This window comes from Marmota marmota, unplaced genomic scaffold (assembly GCF_001458135.2).
Source record: "Marmota marmota marmota unplaced genomic scaffold, marMar, whole genome shotgun sequence".
In the NCBI taxonomy this organism is placed as follows: Eukaryota; Metazoa; Chordata; class Mammalia; order Rodentia; family Sciuridae; genus Marmota; species Marmota marmota.
Genome location: NW_026000164.1, coordinates 3,444,327 through 3,464,544, shown reverse-complemented (window position 1 = coordinate 3,464,544; position 20,218 = coordinate 3,444,327). Strand labels below are relative to the sequence as shown.

The window sequence follows — 20,218 nt, the reverse complement described above, 5'->3', positions numbered from 1 at the left end:
CTGGGTGCTGTCCTCGCCCACGGCGTAGCGCAGGCGCCCGGTGCGCGCAGGCTCGTGGGCGCACCTGGCGGGTAGCCGAGCCCAGGTTCTGGACACCGTCCTTCTAGGCCACCGGGGACCCTCACCCCCACCTCCCGGGAAAAAGCAGAACGTTCTGGTGGTGCGTTTCAACAGATCTCATTTTGTGTCACTTTTGCCTAACTTAAAGGTCTGGTGATGTTTGATTATTATTTAAGACGTCCCCCTTTAGGTTTTTGTAAGCCAAATGTGTATGTGGGACAAAACCTAAAAATATATAGTGGTTTTCGCTCTTTAACTTCCAACACATTCCTCCTTTTCCCCACCACCTTTCCACCTGCTTAGAAGCCCAGGACTTGAGGGCCCAGCTAGTGTTACCGCCGTTTACCGGTGACGGTCCTTGCTTCCGCGATGCTGAAGTATAACATCAGAGAAGCACCCCGAGGCAAGTTTAGGGTGGAAAGTAGAAGCTTTATTAAAGACAGCAGAAAAGACTTGTCCCCGGAGGAAGACGGGGACCCAAGAGGTGGAATCCGTGGAAGGGCGATGTCTTCCCCTTTTTATAGTTAAGGTCTTCTTTCAGCTTTCCCACATTTTGTCGCTGTTGCTGTCCTTTGTTCTGTTATCTTGCAGTGACAGAATGTAGGTGGGGAGACCTGAAAGGTGAGGGGCAGTTGGGCCAGAGGAGTAATCTGGGCAGGAAGGACCTGGGGCGCTTCTGATTAGCACCTTCCAGTTTGCTGGGAGCTGCTCTATTAACATTTCTTTAGAATGGGCTCTGGGCCTTGGGAACATTAACATTTCAATTTCCCCAAGTGCGGCTCTGCTTTCCCGTGCGAATTCTCAACATGGCTTTCATTTTCGATTTTACTGGATATTAGACCCGATTTTCCTAACTATACTAACTACCTATCTTTAAATCTGGCTTCACTAGTGCCCTAGTATGGGGCGGGGGGGCGCCGGGGACGGGGTGAGAGGTGGGGACTGGTGGGCCTGGGCAGAGTAAGAATTGGAAAAGATCTGGCATAATTAAGGCACCTTAGAAATAGAGGAGTGGCCCCTCTCTCTGGGCGCCCTCAGGGAAAGGATTGGCAAGAGCAGTCTGAATAGGATAGCCTCAGATTCATTAAGCCCACACATTTATCAGTGGCCTGGCTTCCTCTGGGGGACCAATAGTCCCTCGGGCATAAAGGACCTCATTTCCCGGCACCTGATCGATGCTCGCCTGCCCTAACTCCGAGGCCAATCCCTTCCCCCTCCTGTGCTCTCAACCCGTTTCCTCTGGAAGCTCCCTGCCTTGGATTTGACCTTTGTCCTGTGTAGTTAGCTTGCCCCTCTTCCCATTGTACTTGTTCTCTCTTTAGGGTTGCAGCCAAGCCCTTTCCTCCCATCACCATCTCCAACACTTGAAGTATAGTCAGCCTTCCACAGCTGCAGGTTCTGTGACCAATGGGAGGTCATAATTATCAGGAAAAAATTGTGGGGCTGGAGGTGTAGCTCCACGCTAAAGCCCTGGGTTCAATTCCTAGTACTGGGGGGAAAGGAAAGAAAGAAAGGAAAAAAAAATTGTGTCTGCCCTGAACATGTGTAGACTTTTTCTTAAAATTAGTTCTAAACAATAGGGCTTAGCAATTATTTACATAGCATTTACATATATCAAGTATTATAGGTAATCGGAGATGATTAAAGAATGTGGGATGATGTGTGTAGATCATATACAAATGCTACTCCATTTGATTTAAGAGACTGGAACTGGTTTCTCACCCCAAATGCCCCGAGGGCAGTTATTCTCCTATATTTGTGTACTGGGGATTGAGCCCAGGGGCAGTTTACCACTGAGTCACATCCTCAGCCCTTTTTATTTTTTTACTTTGAGACAGGGTCATGCTAAGTTGCTCAGGGCTTTGCAAAGTTGCTGAAGCTGATTTCAACTTGGAATTCTCCTGCTTCAGCCTCCTAAGTCACTGGGATAACAGGTATGTACCACTGCACCCAGCCATATTTTTTTATCTTGAGGGCTTAATGCTGGCTCGTAGTGAGTATTTCATGAATCTTTGTTAAAAGGTTGAATACACTGAGTATAGCATCCTAATAGGACAAAGCTAATTGGGAAGCAACAGGATCGGTACCCTGAGGTACACTAGTGGATCTTGGGTGAAGGTTTTGGGGTGTGCCCCTGGGCTATAGCTCTTAACAGACAGGTGTTTCCCATTTCTACCAGGTTGTATACCATGGCCTGGTTTTAGTGCCCTGTGTCCTCGTTGATGGTGATATAGCCTACAGACTCCTGGAGGTTTGAACTCACAGTCTGGGTTGCAGTCTCCAGTCAGGAAGCAAGAGCTGAGGTAAGTCCCTTCCAGTGCTGACATGTGGAAGCAGCCTTCTGGGTTCAAGACAGTATCTTGTATGTCATTCCTGACGTTATCCAGCCTCCCACGTGGCACCTCACCTGGGCCTTTGTTCATTTGATGTCTGGGTGGATGACTGAGTTCTGTGAAATAAGCTTGAGGGTGTTGCTTCTTTAGCCTTGGAGACTGCTATCTGGAAGGATCGTCTCCTGACAGAGACTCAGAGCCAGGTGGCTTGACACCTGTGAAATACAGCCCTGCCATCTCCGGGGATCTGTAATATTTGACGGCACTCAGTGTCAAGGTGTCTAGGTTTTCCATCTTCCCTCTTAATCTCATCTTGATCTTCTCTGAAGAGATGAGGCCTGCTGACTTCGGGTGCTGTGGGTGGGTTTCTAAGTCGCCTTCCTCAGAGTCTTCTCCATCACAAGGACGTGCATCCTGGCTCACTGGGCTTTTCCTCCTCTACTGTCTTCTTTTCTTCTCTCTTCCTGTGTCTCCTCTGACTTCTGAGGGTCTTGTCCCTTCATAGTCCTGAACTCCACCTAACACCCAGGAAAGTGAATTGAAGATCACACCCAGGTTTTGGACTTGGAGCATCTGGGTGGCAGGGTGTCCCAGTAACCAAGACGGAGTGGCACGCAGGGAGAGCAGGCGAGGGGAGCTTAAGAGAGAGTCCTGATCCCCAGACAGACCTGGGTGAAGAGCAGAGCAGCCTGGGTGCAGTTGGGCCCAGAGAGGCAGCCTGAGGAACATCACTCAGGAGACACCCAGAGGAAGAGGCACCAGAAGAGAAACTGGGAAGGCACCTGAGGTGGGAGGAAAACCAAGAAAATGTGTTCCTACCTGAGGGGAAAGGGCATTTCAAGAGGAGGAAGTTGGGGTGGGGGGTTGCAAAAAAGCCATTGAGTTAGGGGCAAGACCCCTAGAGGAGCAGGTATTGAAAGGAATGGGGGGTGAGAAAATAGCCCTCCTGGAGGTTTGTCTGTGACAGGAAAGAGCTTGAGAAGGCACTGGGGATGCTCCATCTATAGTCTCTGCAGGAGGCTGACCAGCAACACCTCTGGCTCAGGACACTAGGCTGCCTTTTTTTTTTTTTTTTTTTTACAAATTTTGAGCCACATTGTACATTTACTGTGCCCTCCTGCTGCCCAGGTTTTCAAGACACAGCTTGGGAGCCCCTCTCCCTTTTACTAGTCTCTCCCCTGGGAAAACTGCCAGCACTTGTTGGTGAGGTCATTCCCTTCCGTGGGTCACACAGTCCACGTGGTACTTCTTGCCTTCTGCATGGCTCTGCATGTGTGAGTCAACACAGGGCTCTTGTCTACTTTACTTCGTATCTACTACACCCCATAGAAAAATCACCACGTGGGGCTGGGCTTGTGGCTCAGTGGTAGAGCACTCGCCTAGCATATGCAAGGCCCCAGGTTTGATCCTCAGCACCACATAAAAATAAATAAAATGGAGGTATTGTGTCTAACTACAACTAAAAAATAAATATAAAGAAAAGAAAAATCACGTGCCTCCTGTGTTCTCAGACATTGAAAGAAAAAGGGAAAGTCCATCAGTTTGGCAAAGAAGATGCACACAGAAGCCTGTCATGTGCAGAGAGCTGTGGGGACCAGCCTCCGGAGTGCCCTGTCTGGCTAGAGGAGTGAAAGTTGCTCTTCACCTGGGAGTTCGTGGCCTGGGGAGTTGGTCCTGGGCCTGAGTTCACTCTCTTGCTGTGCCTCGCCACTTGTCTCTTGACCTTCTTTCTCCTGTCCTGTCTGGGCCTCCCCTTCCCCTCAGTGGTCCCCAGAGTTAGGTGGGGACAGTGAGAACTGTGCTTTTCATCTTGCCTTGCAGCCTGGGCCTGTCTTCTCATTTCGCCAAGTTCCCAAGCATAATAGAAATGGAGAAAAGCAAAAAGTCCCGCAAGAGGCAGATACCCTCCAGATTAGTGGGAAAGGAGCCCTCTGTGCGTGCCAGCTGCCCTGTGGCCAGACCCAAGAGCCCAGCTGCCACCTTGGCTTGTGCCAGCTCTGATTTCAAAACCATAGCCACCAAGCTGGAGTTTACGTGCAGAGAAGAAAATGCTGGCAGTGGCCACAGGAGGAAAGTCCGATCCCTCGGCTCCCAAAAGAAACGTGAAAGGCACTTGTCTCTGCAAAGGAGCAGCTCCTGGCCCCCACCCACTGGTACGTTGGTCCCTTCATCTGACCCAGGCCAAGTTTTCCAGGAGAAGCAGGTAGAAACTGCCTTTGGCCTACCTTCCTCCTGCGGGAAGAGAAAAACCCACCCCGTGAGGAAGCCTAGTCTTCACCCTGCCACTTCCCAGGCAGAGTGCCAGGCTAGCTCTGAGCAGAATAAACCAAAGACAGACTCTGGAATTCAGGGCCTCAGACTTGTGCCTGGGCAGGAGCCCCACACACAGCCCGAGAAGAGGAAAGTGTCCAAGCGGAAGGCATGTGGGTGCACAGAGGAAGGAGAGCCGGCAGGACGGAAGGCTAGGTCTTTGTTGGGTGGTGCTAGAGCTGCCCCCTCTACCCTAGCTCTGGTTCAGCCCCAACCCCCATCCCTGCAAATGACCAGTCCTGAAAGGTTGGAGGCAAACCAGTCAAGAGAGAATGAGGAGGCAGTGCCAGCTGGGCTCCTGAATGAGGAGGCGGTGCCAGCTGACCTCACTGTGCATCTGGCCAGAGAGGCGTGGCAACGTCCCAAGAAGGGGAAGAAAAAGCGTTCTCATCCTGTAGTAAAGAAGAAGTTGGGGCCCCAGCTGAACCTTCAGGAGACCCCCTGCTTGAAAAAGTTGGTTAGAGCTAAGAAAACAGAAAATCAGGGCTTGAATTCTTCCCCGCATTCCGCAGGCCTTCTGCGTGCCACAGGTCTGACACCCGTGTCGGACATCAGACAGTTCTTCACCATTGATTTAAAGAACAGCTGCCGAGTCCTCTGTACCTTGTGTCACGTCAGTGTCAGACCGTGCAAAACTGAGGGGCAGTCGCAAGCCTCAGGCCTCGTCCATCACCTGGCTAGCCAGCATGGGCTAGAGTGGGAGAGAGGGCTAGCTACCAGCAGCCCTGGCAAGGGGGTAGAGGACATGGAACAGGCACAGCTACAGGCCTTGCCCATGGACGCTGCCAATTTTGCCTCAAGGGGGCAACTGGTGCCCGTACACCACCCAGACACTGTGTTCTTGGGACAACGTAGCAGAGAGCCAGGCCTGGACAGACCTGACCAGCCACTTTTGTCCTCATCACCCCTGCCTGCTTTCCCTGTTGCAGTCAAGGACAGGCCTAATGACACAAATGCCCCCGAACAACCCCACACGGAGACCTGGAACCACAGCATCACAGAGCTGCTATGCAGCCTGGCCTTGCCCTTCTCCTTTGTTTCCTCCAAACCCTTTAAGAGGTTCATGGCGCAAGTGGACCCTCGCTACCACCTGCCCTCCCCAGCATTCTTCCGCGACAAAGCCTTGCCCCTGCTCCACGAGGCTGTGGGTGAGCAAGTTCTTCAGGAGATGCAGTGGGCAGAGGAGGGCCATGTTCACCTCACAGCCTCTATGTTGACCCAGGACTCCATGGTGAACTATGTGGCTGTCAGTGCCCACTGGGTGGTGGCACAGTCAGGCAGCAAGCTTGGGGCATCGGGGAGCCTGAGGAAGAAAGCCCTGCTCTGGGTCCGAGGCCTGGAAAGAGCGACAGAGGACAGGCAGCCCGAGCTGCTGGATCAGATTAACCTGTGGTTGGGCCGTGGCTCCCTGAGAGCAGGTTTCCTGGTGTCTGGTGGCTGCCCTGACCTGGACCTGGCCCTGCAGGCTGAGGGGTACACCCTCATCCCTTGTTTTGCCCACTACCTTGACTCAGTGGTGAACAACTTTCTGTGTCACCATCATAGCGTCCAGATTATCCTGGGCACAGCCAGGGCCATCTACAGCCATTTCCAAGGCTCCGCAGAGGCCCGGAATCTCCTTAGCCAGCTCCAGCACCAGTGTGGCCTCCCAGCCCAGCAGCCCTTCGAGGAGCTCTCAGACCACTGGAGCTCAGCCTACCACCTGATGGAATGGCTGGTGGAGCAGCAGCAGGCCCTGCAGGAGTACTCGGAGAAACAGCAGCCAGGCAAGGCCAGCACTGCCCTCTCAGCCATGTTTTGGAGCCTGGCAGACAGTCTGGTCAAGCTCCTGCAGCCCTTCCAGATGGTGATCCGTGAGGCCAGCACAGAACAGGCCTCTTTAAGCCAGGTGTTGCCCCAGGTGCGCTATCTGCACATCTTCCTAGAACAGGTGCATCGGCACTTCCAGAAGCAGGGAGTTGGGGAGGTGGGTGCGGCCTTGCGGCTGGCTGAGGGCTTGGCCTTGCAGCTTTCCACAGATTGTCAGCTCAACGATCTCTTCTACCGAGAGGAATTCGTGCTGGCCACGTTGCTGGATCCCCGGTTTAAGGGCAAGGTTGAGGCCATCCTGCCCGTAGGGGCTGACATTGATCACTGGAAACAAGTCCTTGTGTACAAGGTGAAGGAAATTATGGTTTCCCAGTATTCCCTGCCCACCTCAGGCTCCCTGCAGCGCGCCAGGAGCTCTCGAGTGAGCACCAACAAAGTAGCCAAGGGCCCACGAGCCCAGAAGAAGGGCCAGAAGGAGCCTCTGCAGAAAGGCAGCGAGTCTGGCTCTCTCCTGGTCATCCAGAGGGAGAAGACCTTGCTGGAGCAACTGGAAAGCGTGGGACTGATGGCTTCAGAAAGCAGCGGGGCCTCGCTGTCCACTGAGAATCACATAGCCAGCATCATTGTCAGCCGGTACCTGCGAGAGAACGAGACCATCGGGGCTCAGGAGGACCCATTGTATTACTGGGAGAAGAAACGTAAAACCTGGCCAGCTCTGACCCAGCTGGCCACAGTCTATCTGTCTTGCCCGCCCACAAGAGCCTTCTCTGAAAATGTCTTTGGTGCCCTGAACAGCCCCATCATCACAGAAAAGGGCTCCCCGCTCAAAATGGAGACTGTGGAGCAGCTCCTCTTCCTCAACACCAACCTGGAGAGCTTCCCCAACTACACCCCACCACCCCTCAACTGCTCCAGTACTGACCCTGCTGAGCAGGAGCAGGCCCTATAGCCTATCTGCTGTGCTGGGGTGGGCAGACTTGGGTGTGTGCTAGTAGGTTCCAGGAGCTCAGGAGCTTGAAGGTGTCCCAATAGTCTGCTGACCTCAAAACCTCAGGGAACCCTGCAGCCACAAAGGGCAGAGGACATCTGCTTAAGCCTGTGCAATAAGGATGGGGACAGCTTCTTGGTTCTTGACAGGTTGCCATATTCTTTTCTGAAGTCATCTTCCAGGCCTGTGTTGATCCATTTATGTTCAGCAGTATGCATGGAAGAGCTAACATGCCAGACACAGTCATGTACACCTGTAATCCCAGTGACTCAGGAGTCTGAGGCAGGAGGATTGCAAGTTTGAGGTCAGCCTCAGCTACTTAGTGAGACCCTGTCTCAAAATAAAAAAAGGGCTAGGGATATGGCTCATTGGTAGAGTAGCCCTGAGTCCAATCCTCAGTTCTGGAAAAAAGAAGTGGGTAGGCTTTCCTAAACAGTTATCAGGGCCCAGAGGTAGGGTATGAATTCAGCATCCCCCTCACACTCACACTCACTCACACACACACACACTCCTGCAGCTCTCCTGAGGCTCCTTTCATTGTAGGAAGGAACCTCAAGGTAGAGTCGCCGTCTCAGGAGGCAGGTGCCTACACTGCATGTGCGCAATAAACACCAGATTTGGGAATCCCAGAGTGGCCAGAGAGCTCCCGAGGGTGGAACTAACCAGCTTGCACCAAGAACTGAGCTCCCCCAGTCCTCAACAGGTCATTCTTGCTGATACATGACCGAGTCTACATTCCACCCTTCCCTGGCCACTTGTGTCCTGCAGATCCCTTATTTATAAGAGAAAGGTATGTGTGAAGCCTGCTAATAACAGATTGCTCAGAGTTCTTGTAGGACCAAATATAGGACCTGAGGATTGGGATCCAGGAACCCAGTGGGGTTGGACAGAAGAGTTCTGGGCAAGGTGGTCACTAAGATGGGTTGGAAGAAAAAAGGTGCACACTCAAAACCATCCCCTCGCTGGACTGCCAGCTGTGGAAGCCTGTCCAGTGGCCTTTCCTGGATAGATTATCAGCTTATTTCACTGTGACATTAATAAATTATTGAAAATATAAGGTAGCAGGGAAAGTTAGCCATAATCTTGTCACTCAGAGAGTCTATCTCAGTGGTTTGATATGGTCCCTTTTTTATATTGAGGTCATACCCTATGAGCTGTTTAATATGCAGTATTTTCATTTTGGCTATAACAATTGCATCCTTTAAATAAAGCTTTGTGAACACCGTATTTAATGGCTGGAGTGTCATGATTTGAATTCCAGATTGGCCTCCGTATTGCCTGGCTGTCCTCCCTGCCCATAGCACTCCAATGGGGACCTATGGAAGGGGGTGTTCACAGGCTTCCCCGTAGGAGGTAAGGCTTGTTGAGGGAGGGGTGGTGGCTGTAAAGGGATATTCTTAATGTCCCCTGCTAGGAATCAGGGTATTTTGTTCTTGAGGGCGGGGTATGCCCCAGACCTTCCCAGAACCCTGCCTGCAGTCCCGTACCTCCCCTGCAAACCCTGGTTCAGTGGACAGGGCAGGGTGGTTTCACGTGAAGTTGCCCTAAGGGACAGCAGGTTGAGCTGAACTGCCATTCTTCATTTTGTGTGACAGCACTAAACAGACTCCCCAGTGTCCTCAGAGAGGATGGAGAAGCCAGGCTGGGGGCACAATGGGGGGAGGAAGGAGGTGGGTGGGAGGAAGAAGATGAGAACCACTGTGGTCCTGAGCTCAGAGGCTTGGACTCCAGAACCTTATTTCTCACTGGGGGCATTTATGTCTCTTGGAGGACATTGGCAATATCCAGAGACAGTTATGGTTGTCACATCTGGGGGAGGGGGCTGGTTCTATTGGTGTCTAGTGGGCAGAGGCTAGGGTTGTTGCCGATGCATGAGGGCCCACAGCAAAGACCTTGCCCCGAGCAATAACACCCAGGTGAAGAAGAGCCTTTGGAAAGGGAAATGGGTGGAGGAAGGCTCCCAGGTCGCTTAAGCCACTGAGTGACTTCTGAGCCTGCTCAGGGTTGAAGGACTTCTCCTTAGACTTGGCTCTGTTCTGTCCAAGCTCACTCCATGAACATTGTTTTTTCTGGTCCTGTTTCCTAGAAAGATGAACTGAGACTTGGTAGGGCAATGGGCTCATCTTCCCTTGTTCACAGTCAGCCTTCCTCAGGAGACCTGAGTGTCCATGTCACCCAATCCTCTTATAGACTGCCTGCTGCTGGGCCCAGAGGATGGTTCATTTCTGTCACCAGGACAGGATGGCTGCCACTTTGCAGAGACAAGGTTGGAGCAGTTGTGCGTGGACAGAGCCGTTCTCTGCTGCACCTCTGTCCACTGCACGCATGGGTGGGCACTGATGGTCCTGAGTTTGCCTAGGGCCACCTGGTCCGTGATCAGGAGCACAATAGCACTCTGTGGCCCCATGAGAATCGGTTTTGCTCTGACCACAGCCATATATCCAGCTGCTAAAGCCTAGAAGAGGTGGCACTGGGGCCGAGCTAGGTTCTAGCAGGCATGTGTCTCACCTAGGCGCACTTTGGGGCAGGGAAGGCCAAATTCCTAACCCAGTTGGGCCTTTCTTCTTTGCTGTTCCCTCTTCTATAACTGTTTCCTCTCTGCAAATGGCCTCACGGCTTTAAGGTGGTGATCGATCACGACGTCGGCTTCTCACTGGTATCTCCCTCTACCCTGGCTCTCGCTTTCTTCAATGCCGGTCCTCCTTGAAAAGGGCCTTGCCCCAGTCCCTCAGGGGACTCCCTCTTTAGCCCTCTGCCAGTCTTGGTTCCAGTGACCCTGAGACCGACTGCCCAGCCCCCAGCCATGTCCGGCCTCATCTTGTCCAGGTTCAGCAGGTGTGGCCAGTACTGTGCTGTCGTTCCTTTAAGGCCTCGAATTGTCCTCCCAGCCTCACTCAAGTAGCCCTTGACCTCTGTCCTCTCACTGACCATGGCTTCCTAATCACCATCCCCGGATAGTGCACTTCCATGGAGAGATGCCCAGAGATATTTCAAGTGTCCTCCGGAAGGTTAGCCCCATGTACTGTACACCCTCCTTTATGCCGGCTGCCCCCTCCTACTGAAAACGCCTGAGGCCATTCATCCAGCTGCCTCTGGAGCCTGACGCCACACCATCCCTCACACTTAGTGTGTGCAGCCTGATGCCACCCAGTCCCTCACACTGTGTGGAACTGGAAGTCTTTTTTTTCCCCCTGTGGTGCTGAGGGCTGAAATCAGAGTCTCGCATATGCTAGGCAAGTGCTCTACTACCCAGCCCGTTGGAGGTCTTCTCATCCCATTGTGTCCCCTCTATGTCTTGTCTGAGAGGCCCCTGCCAGTCACTTAGCCAGATAGCCAAATGTTCTGGCCTCTCCCCTCCCTGTCACTCTGTATCTTCATTGGGGTTGGGTCTCCATGTTTCTTTTCTACCATATGCACTGATGCTGTCCTGCATCCCCCTCTATGGGCCAGGGCCATTTCCTTCAGATGTGAAGTGGCTGCATCACCCTCTGTTCACATGCCCCACCCCACTCGTGTTGAGGGGATGCACACTTGCAAGGGATGACTGCCAGTCCTTTTGGAAAGAAATGAGGTGTGAATTTAGAAATTCAAACAACAACAACAAAACAGATTGGAGTGTTGCAGGCTGGGGGACTAGGTGAGGAACAGGTGTAATGAGGACAAGATCTATTCAGTCTCCTGACTCCCTGGTGGGAGTCCTTTAAAAAGCTTTTTGCTATGCCGGGGTGCGGTGGTGCACACCTGTAATCCCAGCAGCTGGAGACTGAGGCAGGAGGATCACAAGTTCAAAGCCAGCCTCAGCAATGGTGAGGTCTAAGCAACTCAGTGAGATTTTATCTCTAAAATACAAAAAAGGGCTGGGGATGTGGCTCAGTGGTCGAATGGCTCTGAGATCAATCCCTGGTACCAAAAAAAAAAAGAAAGCTCTTTGCTGGTTGGGTGGGAAGAGCTGATGGCCAGGGCTCTGGGCCCGGATTCCCTGGAGAGGGACATAATCAGTGGTGTTGATCCTGCGTACTTGGGAGTTCCAGTGCCCTGCACCCCAGGTCCTTCAGTAGCAGGGGCCATGATCTCCTTTGCAGGCGTCACCTGCCCTTGGCCTGCCAAGAGTCTGGAGGGTTGGGATTGACTTACAGAGCAGAGGTCTGCTCTTGTTTTCTTCTCTGCCTAAACCTTGACCCTTTGTGGGCAGCAGCACCATCGGCCCTGCCCCCAGGCTGCCTTCCTCATGCTGCACGAGCATCTGGGCTCCCTGTCCCATGGTCACTGCTGATTTAATGTGCCCTCCCCCACCTTTTGTTGCCAGCTGAGTTGACCACCCCTCCCACCATACCTCCCTCCAAGACTCTGGCCTCCCCCAGCTTGCCTTTGGTGCAATGATGTCATCTTTGCAGCTGGCACTGGGCTGTCTGGCACAGTGATCAGTGCTGGTCTGCTGATCTGACCAGCTGATGTCAGAACTGGTTTGGGTGGACAGGGGTGCAGTGGGTGGAGAGCAACCATACCTAGCTCACCTCAGCTTCCCTGGGCCTCCCCTCCCTTGACCTCAGGTTTTGCCCTCATCTAGGATTAAAAGCCAACTCCTCAGGCCCTGCAGCTCCAGCCAGAGGGTGGGGAATTGGCCCCCAAATCTGGGAACCCTTTCCTTTTTTTTTGTACTGGGGATTGAACTCAGGGTCACTCTACCATGGAGCTTCATCCCCAGCCCTTTTTGAGAAAGGGTGTCACTAAGTTGCCCAGACTGACTTGAAACTTGTGAACCTGATGCCTCAGCCTCCCAAGTCACTGGGATTACAGGCATGTGCCATGTGCCTGGCTCAGATAACATTTAAAAATATATATATTTTTAGTTATAGATGGACACAATATCTTTATATGTGGTGCTGAGGATCAAACCCAGTGCCCCACACGTGATAGGCAAGCGCTCTACCACTGAGCTACAACCCCAGCCCTAACATTTTATTTTATTATTTGTTCTGATTAGTTATACATGACAGTAGAATGCATTTTGACACATTGTACACAAATGAGCACAGCTTCTCCTTCCTCTGGCTGGACCTGGTGCACAGCCACACCAGTAGTGTGATCATACATGTATATACGCATGTATATAGGGTAATAATGTCTCAGGAAACATTTTAAGTGAATGAAACAAGGTACAGTGTGCTTATTTGGTTTTTCACGTGCATCATTGTCCCAAGAAGGAAACATAAGAAATTGGTGATGGTGGCCTCCTATTATCTAGTCAAAAATAAATTTGACATTTAAAAAATGAATACTTGGGCTGGGGATGTGGCTCAAGCGGTAGTGCGCTTGCCTGGCATGCGTGCGGCCCGGGTTCGATCCTCAGCACCACATACAAAGATGTTGTGTCCGCCAATAACTGAAAAATAAATATTAAAAAATTCTCTCTCTCTCTCTCCCTCTCTCTTTAAAAAAAAAAAAAATGAATACCTCACGACTGATAATGATGTATCATGAGTGGTTACTGAAAAGAGAAAATTGAGATTTTTGCCCCCAGTCCAACTTTTTTTTTTTTTTTTGGCAGTGCTGGGATGGAAGCGCAGGCTTTGCTAGGCATGCCAGGCATGTACTCTACTACAAGTTGCATCCCTTTTTCTGTTGAGACAGGGTCTCACTGAGTTGCCCACATTGGCCTTGAACTTGAGACCCTCTTATCTCAGCCTCCTGAGTAGCTGTGATTACAGGGATGGGCCACTGTGCCCTACCCCAGTGGATGGAACAGGTGACATTAGGCCTGAATTCTGTGCAGTGTGGCCCTAACTCACAGGGTGACCTGGGGCTGCTGTCCTTAGGCTGGGCTGTCATGGCCTGTCTTCAGGCCTTGGTTTTTAGGTCTTATTTGGCTGTTGATTTGTTGGTTCTGGTGGTAAAGGCTGATGGGACAGCCTTTGTGTCCTCTGTCACCTGCTGCAGAGGTCACAGTAAGTGCTCTGGAGATGTCTAATTGTGTGTCTCTCCTTAGGGACCTGCGCACCCTCCAGGTGTGTATCAAAACAGGCCCAAGGAGAGTGGAGGGTGCCTTTTGGGGGCGAGCAGCCAGCGGACCCAGTGGTGTCCATGTCCCTGTGACGACCTGTCAAGGCCCAGATCATCCAAGCCAGCTGTCCCATGGAACCTCCAGGTGAGCAGCCAGGAGAGGCTGAGGGGCCGCGCATCACGCCCCAGCTGCTGAAGGCCCGCACAGGCGAGTTTGCTCTGGAGTCCATCCTGCTGCTGAAGCTGCGAGACCTGGGGCTGGCCGACCTGGGCTGCCTGGGGGAGTGCCTGGGCATCGAGTGGCTGGACCTTTCAGGCAACGCACTTACCCAGCTCGGCCCTCTGGCCTCCTTGCGCCAGCTGGCTGTGCTCAATGTGTCCAACAATCGCCTGACCGGGCTGGAGCCACTGGCCGCCTGCGAAAACCTGCAGAGTCTCAATGCTGCAGGCAACCTGCTGGCCACTCCTGGCCAGCTGCAGTGTCTGTCTGGGCTACGGGGCCTGGAGTACCTGCGGCTCCGGGACCCTTTGGCCCGGCTCAGCAATCCTCTGTGTGCCAGCCCCTCTTACTGGGCTGCGGTCAGGGAGCTGCTGCCCGGCCTGAAGGTCATCGATGGGGAGCGCGTGAGTGGGCGTGGCAGTGAGCTCTACCAGCTGTGCCGCGACCTGGAGAGCTCCTTGCGCCCCAGCTCCAGCCCAGGCTCCAGAGCCATGGAAGCCCAGCCCTGGGTGGAGCCTGGGTACTGGGAGCTGTGGCCCACCCGGAGCAGCTCCATCCTGGAGGAGGCCTGCCGGCAGTTCCAGGACACACTGCAAGAGTGCCGCGACCTGGACCGCCAGGCCAGTGAGAGCCTGGCCAGGGCCGAGCAGGCACTCAGTCCTGCGGGCACTACTTCTTCCTTTGTTTTCTGAAAGTGCTCCCCGCCAATATCACCCCAGGGCAGCCTAGCAGATGGCCCTCTGCTTACACCTCCTTTCCCTCTGCATTGTCTTTGAGGTTTCTTGTGCTGGTCACTGGCCGTAGGAACTGGGCCTTCACTTATTCCTGTCCCGAGGGTAGTTCCCCCCCCCCCATGAAAACTTCCCTGCCCTCCCTTCACATATAGCAGGGAGGGACACATCTCCTAAATGACCTCCAGCAGGTGGCACACAGACTGTGCACCAGGCAAGGGGCCACTCCTGGTTGCTCCAGTCTGAGACTTAGTGGACGGGATACTTCTTCCCAAGGCTACTGGTGAGAAAGGCAGGGGTGAGCAGCCCAGCTATTTCAGGCAGAGCAGAGTGCCAGAACATTACTGAAAGCTGGAGCCCACCCACCTTCTGAATCTGCCTATCCAGATGACTGTCCTCTGTGGTTCCTGGCCAAGTCCTCCCCCTTTCTCACCCACCAACTCTATTAAATGGCTCTGTGTCCATTTGCATTATTGTGTGTCCATGAGTCTGCTCTTTCCCCCTCTGCCTCTGGTCCTGCACAACAGGCTCCACGGAGCCGCTGGTGTCTAGGTGTCCAGGTGTCCAGCAGGAGGGGCCAGTGTGCCTGTGCACACACACCCAGCTTGCCCTCTTTCTGCTGGCCTCCTACAGGTTGATCCGAGGGCAGGGGCAACATAAGGAGCAGAGGGAACAGGGTCTGAGAGCAGTTTTATTAGCCCAGGATGTGAGCAGATCTTCTGCCTAAGAGGGCAGGCCTTTCACGAGGCAGCAAGCCCAGCTGTGCAGGAAGTGGGATGAAATTCTACAAACAACGGACACTCTGAGGTTCGCTCTGAGGTTCTGGTGGGTGAGGGAGGCCCAGCTTCCTTCCAGGCTCTAATCCATCCCCTCCCCTTCTCCCACAGTCCAGCAGCAGCATCTCCAACCCAAGGGCTATCCCTGCCCCCTGGCTGCCTACCAGTCCAGGGCTCAGCTGGGGGGCAGCGCCTTTATGAAGGCAAATTGTCCTGGGAAGTAGTAGCTGTGAGGGTCCTCGCCGGCCCGCTCCACCCTGCTGCACTGGGTCTCCTGGTGTTCCTGGGGCTCCTGCCGGCGCCAACAACAATTCAGGCAACTGCCAGTAGTACTGGCAGCACCTTCACACCCCCAGGAAATGTCTAAACTATGCCCCGAGACCCTTTTGCCCCTCCTCCCTCTCATCCAAACTTCCTCTGCTCTCCCTCAGACCCAGCCTCAGCCCATCTTTCCGCCCCCTTCCCAACCTCTTTGCCTCTTACCTGTCGTCCTGGCGCGTGTATAGGGCAGTGAACCATTCTGCCCAGAACTTTATCTTCAGAGTTCAGTTTGATGCAGGCCAGGCATTTTCGCTTCCTCTGGGGAGGGAAGCATGGAGGGAAGAAAGAAAAAGGGTGAGGGGGGCATGGGGCACCAGGAGCACGGTGGGGGGGAGGCTGGGAGCTGTCCTCTGGAGACCAGCTCCCCTGTCAAGTCCCAGAGTAAGGGAAAAGAGATTATGCTGGTTTCAGGCCCAGGATATTTTAAGAAGTCAATCTCACTTTCCTTCCTTCCTTCCTTCCTTCCTTTCACTGGGGATAGAACCGAGGGGTGCTTTACCACTGAGTCACATCCCCAGTCCTTTTTCTTTTTTATTTTGAGACAGGGTCTTGCTAAATTGTTGATGGTCTTTCTAAATTACTGAGGTTGCCCTTGAACTTTTGATCCTGCAACCTCTGAGTTGCTGGGATTTCCCAGTTTTCAAATTATGGAAATTTGACATGTATATAAACAGGAATCCTTCCCAGATGAGTGTGTGCCTATGTGCATGAGTGCACATACAAGTGCAATTACATGCATGGCTGTGTGGCATGTGAATGAGCATAAAGGCAAGAATCCTCCCCAGAGGGGTTCTCTCCACCTGACTTCCACCAGACCACTTGGCTTTTTGTCTATTCTGTTTATTTACATTTTTTTTAGATTGGATTTGAACAAAAGTGTCCTAAGGCCAAACAAAAGGTTTGAAAATCACTGATATAATGCCCCCCTCTTAGTAGATGAAGGTAACTGAGGCCTTTACAGAATCCATACAGCCCAGAGTTGGTGTTCCCTCCCAGACAGGAGCCAGAACCAGAAGACAGCACCCCCCACCCCAGGGATGGCCAACAACAGTGGCTTTGCCCAGGAGATGACCGATTACTGTGAAACCCTGCTATGAATGCACCATGGTGCCAAGCTACACCAGGGCTTCTACTGATGACTGAGAGACTCCAATGTGAGTGCTGATGAGGATAATCCTTCCCTCTCCAACCCACCCCTCCCTTCCCTGCCTGTGGGCCCTTTGGAGGCACAACCTTGAGCATACACTGAGCCCTGCCCCTCTAGGAAGGCTCTGTCTTCAGGGCTTCACACTGGACCTCCCAGTTCCACACAAGGGTGCAATCTGTGCCCCCCGACACACACATCTTCACTCACCCCGCTGGGCTTAACTTTGCACTCTGGTTTCTTCCAGTCCTTCTTCCGGCAGTTTGTCTGCTGGAGCTTAAATTCCAACCTCACAAAGGTGCCCGCTGGGAAGGGCTGCGGACAGACAGACAGGAAGCTCAATGGGTAGCTGAGTGGGCAACAAGGCTCCTGAATGTGACCTAGGCTGGTGGCCTTTCTCTGGAAAGCTTCCTGGGAATGTGCGGGTCCCCCTGAGGTGCAGCCGTCAACCTCCCTGCCAGACCAAGGCCATGCCACTAACCGTGTCCACAGCGCTGTCCACGCCAGTCTCCTGGAAGGCCCACTGCACAGATGGGTGCTTGTGGAACTCCTCCAGGGCCACCTGTAGGGCCCTGCGCTGCACCCCTGTGAGCTCGGCCCTGCCCACGCCCACTGAGTCCAGCCACAGGGCCAGCGGGATAAGCAGCTGCCACATGGCGTCACCTCAGTTGCCCGGGCCCTGGAAAGAGGGTGTGTGGTCTTCAGCTCTCCAGCCAGCCAGGGCTCCTCCTACCCTGCCCTGCTCCTCACAGTTATGCCTGTAGAACTCTGGGAAGAGGTGGAGGAACAGGGGAAATGGCCTTTCCCTGAGTCGCCCCTGGTGTCCACCTGGTGCCTCCCACCCTGCTGCGCACCTTTGTCGGGGCCTGTAACGTTTTACCAGGGTTCCCTGGCCAGCAGCCTGGGAAGCAGTCCTGTGGCCACAGCCACCCTTCAGCGCCCTTTCTATCCGCCCCCTCCCCTCCCCTCTGTCCAGGCTGTCCCCAGGCTCTCCCCGACAGACCCTTCTTCCTCCCGCTCCCAGCCCGGAATCTCCCGGCTGCCAAAGGTCGCCGCCCCGCCCCGCGTCCCAGGCCAACAGCGGGGGAGGGGCAGGGACTGGAGCTCCTAACCGAGACCCGCCAGAGGCTGAATATTTTTGGGAGAACGTAAACACGTGGGAGGGCCCAGGGCGGGCGGGACTCAGGATGCTTAACCCTCCCTGCACTGGGGCTGCCGCTGCCCACAGCCCCACCGCTGTCCCCAGAAGCGGGGGTCTCCACCTCGGCCCGGCCCTCCGCTCTCTTGCTTCAAGCAGGTTCTCCCTCCTTTGCCTCTTTTTGGGGTCTTCCTAAGTCCTCCCTCCCAGACCTTCCGATCCCTACCTCAACCCCTGATCGGGGCCGCCAGAGGGGCGACCCTCGGGGTCAGCCCTGCCTGGAGAGGTGGTCTAGGGCCAGAAAGCCACAGAGGCGGAAACTGAGGCCCGAGACCCCTCGGTGAAGAGGCTCCAGGGGGCTGCCTTGAAGCAGGCGCGCACACACGTGGCCTTGGGGCCGCTCCTTCGCCCACTCGGCCCGTCCAGTTGCCTCCCCCGGCGGCTCTCCCCTCCTCACCTCCTCGCGAGCCTTCGGCGTCTCTGCCACCCTTCCGCGGCGCAGACCTGGCTGGCTGTCAGCCTCTTCCCGGCCTCTGCCCCGGCCCTTCCACGCCCCCGCCCCCGCGGCCCCACCTCCAGGCCCCGCCCCTCCCCGACGCCCCGACGCCCCGACGCGGGCGGGCGCCCTCCTCCTGGGGTCAGCCCCTGACCCTGACCCTGGCCGCGCTGGCGGCTCATTCCCGCCAGCGGGGCCGCGGAGCGCTGGGTGCCAAGCAGTCCCTGGTCCCACCTCTCCCTGGCTGGGAGTTGGAGTTTCCAGGTTCTTCTCCGCTGGCTGAGGACTGCCCTGCTCCCTCAAGGGCTTCCTGTGCCCGCTCACCTGCCCGGGTAGGGCTGCCCTTTCCTGATGGAGGAAAATTTCCCAGAAATAAAGACACCTTCAAAGCACACTGAAGCTTAAGGAGTCCCCCCACCCGCTAAAGCTCCTCTGAGAAGGGCTCACTGTGGTGCCCAACCCCCTGTCTGGACCCTGCATGCTGCTTTTCCTGGCCTGACTTCTCGTCCTTGTTGGCCAGCGACTCAGTCTCCTATGGGGTGTTGGGAGACTTCAGGTGTGCAGAATGGCCTGGTGGAGTTTATAAGGCAGTGAAGAGTCTGGGAGCTCAGTGTCCAAAAAAACACTGAATTCCTGGGTACCTCAAGTGCCTAGGAAAAGCCGTGAGGCTTCGTATCATTAGCAACCACCAGCATTTATCTAGCCCAAGCCCTAAGCCAGTCACCCCAGAGGGTCTCATGCAGCACACCAGATGCCTCTGAAAGCTGGGGTCAAAAGTCCTATCCTATTGGGGCATTAAACAAAAGGGCACAAGGTTTTCTTTCCTTTCCTATTTGCCCTCTGTTCTCCACATAGTAGAGACTTCCATAGACCCTGAGGGCACCAGAGAGTCTCAGCTCCACAGAACCAGTTACTGGAGCCTCAAAGCCCACCACTGACTGGCATTTCATTCCTCAGCTGTTATTAAGCAGAAACAAGAGATGGCTTCTTCATTCTCTGAGAGAACAAAAATCAGAGAGAAATAAAACCACTTTAGGCACAAGGAGTGTGAGACAGGCACCTCAAAAGAGAGAGCAGTCCTACTGAAAAGTAGTGAGTGACTGGTACAGGCTGGGATTACCCAGGGAACGTTCGGGGACTCAGCCCAGGTGGTGTCCCATCCAGGGAGCAGTAGCAACTCAACCATTATATAGGACTTACCTTTATAATGTATAATGACAGTTAATGATTTTCCTGGGCATCATGTGAAAAAAGTACTGCAGATTCTCACACCTGGGGCTGGGAATGTAATGAAGTAGTACAGAGCTTGCATAGCATGGGTAACACCCTGGGTTCAATCTGCAACGCTGCCAAAAATAAACAAACAAACAAAAATAAATAAATATTGGTAAGAATTTACGTTTTCAAGTTACTCTAAATTTAGTTTAACAATAACTGAACATTTTCCTTTAATATCTGTAACCACAGGCTGGGTGTGATGGCACATGCCTGTAATCAAAGTAACTCAGGAGATTGAGGCAGAATTAAAAGTTTGAGGCCAGTCTCAGCAACTTAGTGAGACCCTGTCTCAAAATAAAAAGGACTGGGATGTAGCTTAGTGTAAAGAGCCCCTGGGTTCATTCCCCAGTACAAAGTAAAATTTTAAAAAATTTGCAACCATATTAACAAATTAGTTTATCTTTTGTAAAGAAAGAACTGATTTGCCTTTGAGATAAAAGTATGTCTAACAGTTTATACAACTATACCTGTCTCTGGGTGCTAGTGGCGCACACCTGTGATCCCAGTGGCTTGGGAGACCAGGACAGTAGAATCCCGAATTCAAAGCCAGCCTCAGCAACTATGAGGCACTAAGAAGCTCAGTGAGACCCTGTGTCTCAATAAAATACAAAAAA

At 53.5% G+C, this 20,218-nt stretch overlaps 3 protein-coding genes across 8 annotated transcripts; 2 read left to right on the top strand and 1 right to left on the bottom strand.

Annotated features, from left to right (window-relative positions):
• Positions 1-2,239: 2,239 nt before the first annotated feature.
• Lrrc61 (leucine rich repeat containing 61) lies at positions 2,240-14,921 on the top strand. The gene is made up of 2 exons (XM_015493705.2): positions 2,240-2,363; positions 13,487-14,921. Exon 2 carries the CDS (start codon positions 13,633-13,635, stop codon positions 14,410-14,412), a length of 780 nt encoding a protein of 259 aa, XP_015349191.1. The 5' UTR covers positions 2,240-2,363; positions 13,487-13,632; the 3' UTR covers positions 14,413-14,921.
• On the top strand, positions 4,419-8,724 carry LOC107148955 (zinc finger BED domain-containing protein 6). Its single transcript, XM_015493704.2, has one exon. The coding sequence runs from the start codon at positions 4,933-4,935 to the stop codon at positions 7,459-7,461; it is 2,529 nt and encodes an 842-aa protein (XP_015349190.1). The 5' UTR covers positions 4,419-4,932; the 3' UTR covers positions 7,462-8,724.
• On the bottom strand, positions 7,984-18,413 carry Rarres2 (retinoic acid receptor responder 2). Of its 6 annotated transcripts, none has more exons than XM_048786753.1 (5): positions 18,288-18,413; positions 17,174-17,371; positions 16,903-17,007; positions 15,711-15,806; positions 7,984-8,031 (listed from the first exon to the last, which is right to left on the bottom strand). In XM_048786753.1, the coding sequence occupies exons 2-5, from the start codon at positions 17,345-17,347 to the stop codon at positions 7,990-7,992; spliced, it is 417 nt and encodes a 138-aa protein (XP_048642710.1). In that variant the 5' UTR covers positions 17,348-17,371; positions 18,288-18,413; the 3' UTR covers positions 7,984-7,989. The 6 variants fall into 6 exon arrangements, with proteins under 6 accessions (XP_048642710.1, XP_015349192.1, XP_015349193.1 ...); XM_015493706.2 differs by lacking the exon at positions 7,984-8,031 and adding an exon at positions 15,125-15,519 and having other exon boundaries at positions 18,288-18,412; XM_015493707.2 differs by lacking the exon at positions 7,984-8,031 and adding an exon at positions 15,125-15,519 and having other exon boundaries at positions 17,174-17,460; positions 18,288-18,386.
• Between the last annotated feature and the right edge of the window lie 1,805 nt (positions 18,414-20,218).

Coding starts and splice junctions, on each gene's coding strand:
- LOC107148955 (XM_015493704.2), top strand. CDS start 4,933: ATGACCAGTCCTGAAAGGTTGGAGGCAAACCAGTCAAGAGAGAATGAG.
- Lrrc61 (XM_015493705.2), top strand. CDS start 13,633: ATGGAACCTCCAGGTGAGCAGCCAGGAGAGGCTGAGGGGCCGCGCATC.
- Rarres2 (XM_015493706.2), bottom strand. CDS start 17,347: ATGTGGCAGCTGCTTATCCCGCTGGCCCTGTGGCTGGACTCAGTGGGC. Junction 17,008..17,173: donor TGGACAGCGCTGTGGACACG/GTTAGTGGCATG, acceptor GTCTGTCCGCAG/CCCTTCCCAGCGGGCACCTT. Junction 15,807..16,902: donor GCAAAGTTAAGCCCAGCGGG/GTGAGTGAAGAT, acceptor TTCCCTCCCCAG/AGGAAGCGAAAATGCCTGGC.